General features: G+C 39.7%; 1 protein-coding gene across 1 annotated transcript in view; it reads right to left on the reverse strand.

Moving 5' to 3' along the window:
* The window catches only part of ildr2 (immunoglobulin-like domain containing receptor 2), a 22915-nt gene extending 19591 nt beyond the window's left edge, over positions 1-3324 (reverse strand). Inside the window, exon 1 of the mRNA XM_037686529.1 lies at positions 3180-3324. Within this exon, the coding sequence (XP_037542457.1) occupies positions 3180-3219 (40 nt within the window). The 5' untranslated portion in view covers positions 3220-3324. The remainder of the gene's footprint in view (positions 1-3179) is intronic.
* Between the last annotated feature and the right edge of the window lie 491 nt (positions 3325-3815).

Consider the following 3815-nt stretch of genomic DNA (forward strand, 5'->3'; position numbering starts at 1 on the left):
TATATATATATATATATATATAGTCATTTATATCTCTATAATAAGTGAAATTTGCTTACTTAATTACAGTTACGTGTGGGGGGACACTAGGACTAAGCCAGCTTACTGCAACATTTAATCAACAACTGACCAAACCACACTATTTTTTTATTTATTACTAAAGAGACCATCTTAGCACCAACATAACTGGTTTGTTCCACTTTGGAGTAAGCTGTGGGAGGAAGAATCAGTTTTGTTGTGTGCTTCCTTGACTGATGAAGCCTTCTGGATGGAAGATGAAACGTTTCAGCACAAAAAAAATAAAAAATAAAAAAGAAACTGTCCAGATGACCTGACTGAAAATTGTTGGATTGTTTATCTGGATTATTGAGCATGGACTTTGTTTAGTTGTAGTTTTTAGAAACCGGACCACCTGAAAATTGCTATTAAAAGTTTTTTTTTTTTTAAATGTAGGTTCAAGCTTGTCACTTTCATTCAGTTGCTGATGAACACTATGTATTCTGTGTTTTCTGTGGATATTTAGTCTACCCTCAGCGTCATACATGGCATTGAGAACAGATTAGAAAGCTGAGCGTGTTCATCAAATGAAGCACTAAAGAAAAGACATTAACATAAATTACAACTTTATTACAGAAGAAGCAGCTGCGAGTCATCTTAGTCTGCTGATGATTCACGATGAGAAACTGTGATTCTCATCACATCCAAACGGGAGCAGAGATAAGGGGTGTGGGGGCTCCTCTGCTGCTCGGTACCGGGGGTCAGGAGGTTAAATTCCAGAGTGTGTAGGGGGGCTGGGGAGGATCAGGAGAAGAGGCAAGGGGGGTGTCATCATCCAGGGAGGAGAAGGAGTGGTCCTGGGTAATTTTTGCTGGTCTAGGTGGGGCAGGAACTCATTCTAAACATTCCCAGAAGACAGGAACTCAAAACAAAAGCAAATCCACCAGCCTGCTCTCCTCAGAGTTCAACGCACTGCTCTAAAACTGACTAATTTCTACATGTTTTCAGATCATGCGTGTGTTTTCCAGGTAGAATGTTTTGTTTGTTTTTCATGATTGCTGTGAAAATAAAACTGAAATCAGTGTGCAGATTTCTCTTTTTTTTAAGCCTTAAAGCACAAATCAACTGAAATTCAGCCTCTAAATAAATGTTCTTATCTTTAGGGTTTTAGAGAAGCGCTACTTAAACATAACTGCTTCAAGATATTTATTGATGTTTAACTTGACACACTTCTTTTGGTCATGTACTCAGCTTCACTCATTTTGGAACAAAATGTTTCATTTCTTTTCAACAGCTTTTGGGAAACAATGGGACCCAGATCCACTTATTGACATTATTTGTGTCTCTAATGCTTTGCCATCAGCCAATAAATATGAGAAAATGGCTGTTTTGTTTGGTGTGATTGCTAAAAGGTTGATTTTGAGAGTTTGGACGAAGGACTCGGTGTCCACATTTGAGCTATGGCTGGGGGAACTGGCAAATACGCTGCATTTGGAAAGACTGAGATATTTGAATGAAGATAGAGTCAATGTGTTTGAGAAGATATGGGACCCTGTAATAAAATTTATTCAGTGAAAAGACTGCAAATGACAGACTTGGTAACGTTTAATAGTGCATGTGCACTTTTTCCTCTGTCTACTGGGAGAAAGATAGAGATCAATCTGTGCTATATTTACTCCATGTTGCTTCAACTGTGGAACTGTTACTTTGTGATGGTTTGTGCAGATGGGGAAGGGTGGGAAGTTGATTTATGTTGTTGAAGTTTGCTGAAATGTAAAAATACCAATAAATATTTTATTTAAAAAAAAAGCCATTTATTGATGTTATAGAACTCATAAAATCCTCATCTACATGTACAGTAGATATGCAAAGGCATGCACTATTCCTCTTATAAAGCTTTCTCCTGATCTTAAACGGGTCCAGCAGGTTGAGCATCATCAGGTTTTCTTTTCACATGACACACTTGAAATCCACATCTTCACAACAAAGTAACAGACTGAGCGAGAGCCTTTTATGGAGGAGTTGTGGTCTTTTCCTTTGTTTCTTATTTTACGGAGCAGGCCATTGTTAGGGCTGCCCCCCCTTCTGTCCTAGTTGAAGAGCAAAGAGGGGGAGGAGGTCAGGACTCCCAACCAATAGGAGAACCCAGATTCATTCGGCTGGATGAGAACAGACCAATAATCCAGCAGGGATTTAAACCGAACCGTTACTCCAGCAGCTCCATGAAAACCTCCAGTCCTCTGTGTGCTGCATGGATGAACTCACCTGTTAACTATTGTTTACTGTAGGCTAATGAGCAGGTTACAGCCTCCTCCTCCTCCTCACCACCTGCACTCACGCTGAAGGCCTCATTTCAGGATTAGATGACCCACTGAATGGGTCTGAGGTATTCCAGGTCACAGAAGTGCTGCAGGACGCTGCGTGTTTCCTGAACGCACTCGGACGTTTCCTCTCCAAAGCCATCACATTTCCTGCCATTACTTTGCTGCACATTCCTGCACATTGACTCATTATTCCAACGAAGGCTACAGATAAGTCTGAATATAGCCTCGTTGTTGATAACACCTTTCTCTATTTGACTAAACACTCAAAAGTTTGAAACAGCAAGTGCAAGGGACAATTTTCTCCTGAGTTTAGGAGGATTATTTCAACCCTTCAGGGAATGCATCTTAAACTAATAACTGTGTATACATGTCTACATCTGATGTGAGCTAATGAGGGTGTTTTTCATATAAATTATTGCCTGGCCTCCTTCAGCTAAAAGTTAAAGGTTTGATTCACTTTTAAACCTCAACATGCTGTTTATCATAAATACATTATTTATGTACACTGGCCATGCTGAATGCAATAAGCATTTTTACTCTTGTGTGTTAAAAATATATAAAATGTATTTTATGTTATATAAGCCTAAACACAATAATAATAATGATGCGCCCCAAAGGACAATTTTGTCAGTTGCGCAATGATAAACCTCAAATGTGATAAGAATTTTTTTTTTTAATGGTGCAAATCATGACTGTAGAGGGGAAGTCCTCCATGTTTGTGTTCAAAAAGACAAATTAAAGCAAACTTTCTGAAGCCAGCAGCCGCCACAGTATAAGCTGAAGTTTATGGATTCAACCTGTTGCGCTGTTGTTAATGCGAAGGTTTCTAACTTTTTCTCCAGAGGACGCTTTACTCACCTAACGCTCCCAGCACAACTGCCAAGCGATAAAAGTTCATTATACAGTCCGTTTTGATAGTAGGATGCCGTTTATCCGCATATTTTCCTGCTCCTTGTCCGCTTCAACTGCGGCCGCTGCGCACCCGAGTCAAGCCGCGTCTAACGGGACTGAACCACCGAGGAGGGGGGTCGGATCCAAAAGAACTCATTTACAGTGGGTTCAGTCCAACTACAGACAGGCTCGGGTTCCTCCAAGTGCTAAAGGATCCAGTTTAGGACGTGATAAGGCAGATTGTTGATGAAAATCCAGGCTGCCATTAGTTTGAAGGAACCGTGTTACACAAAAATGGTTCAACCCGCTGCCTTTGAATCATTTTTATTAAGAGCAATATAAAAATGTACTTTTTACATTCAACAGAGAACTTGTAGCACACCAGCATAAACACAAAACACTTTTAAAAAGTTAGAAATGGCCCTTTTAAAGAGACAGTGCTGAACTTTTCAAGCGAGGATCCGTACAAAGATTATGAGCAATTAATATCTTACCTGTTGCAGATAGCTCTTTGAACAACCTCAGTTTGGAAAACATGTTTTATTCAGATCAGATTAACAAGCTATCAGCAAGTCAAAGTGGACTAAAGTCATTTGTTACTTA

Source organism: Nematolebias whitei, chromosome 13, assembly GCF_014905685.2.
Source record: "Nematolebias whitei isolate Nwh7 chromosome 13, NemWhi1, whole genome shotgun sequence".
In the NCBI taxonomy this organism is placed as follows: Eukaryota; Metazoa; Chordata; class Actinopteri; order Cyprinodontiformes; family Rivulidae; genus Nematolebias; species Nematolebias whitei.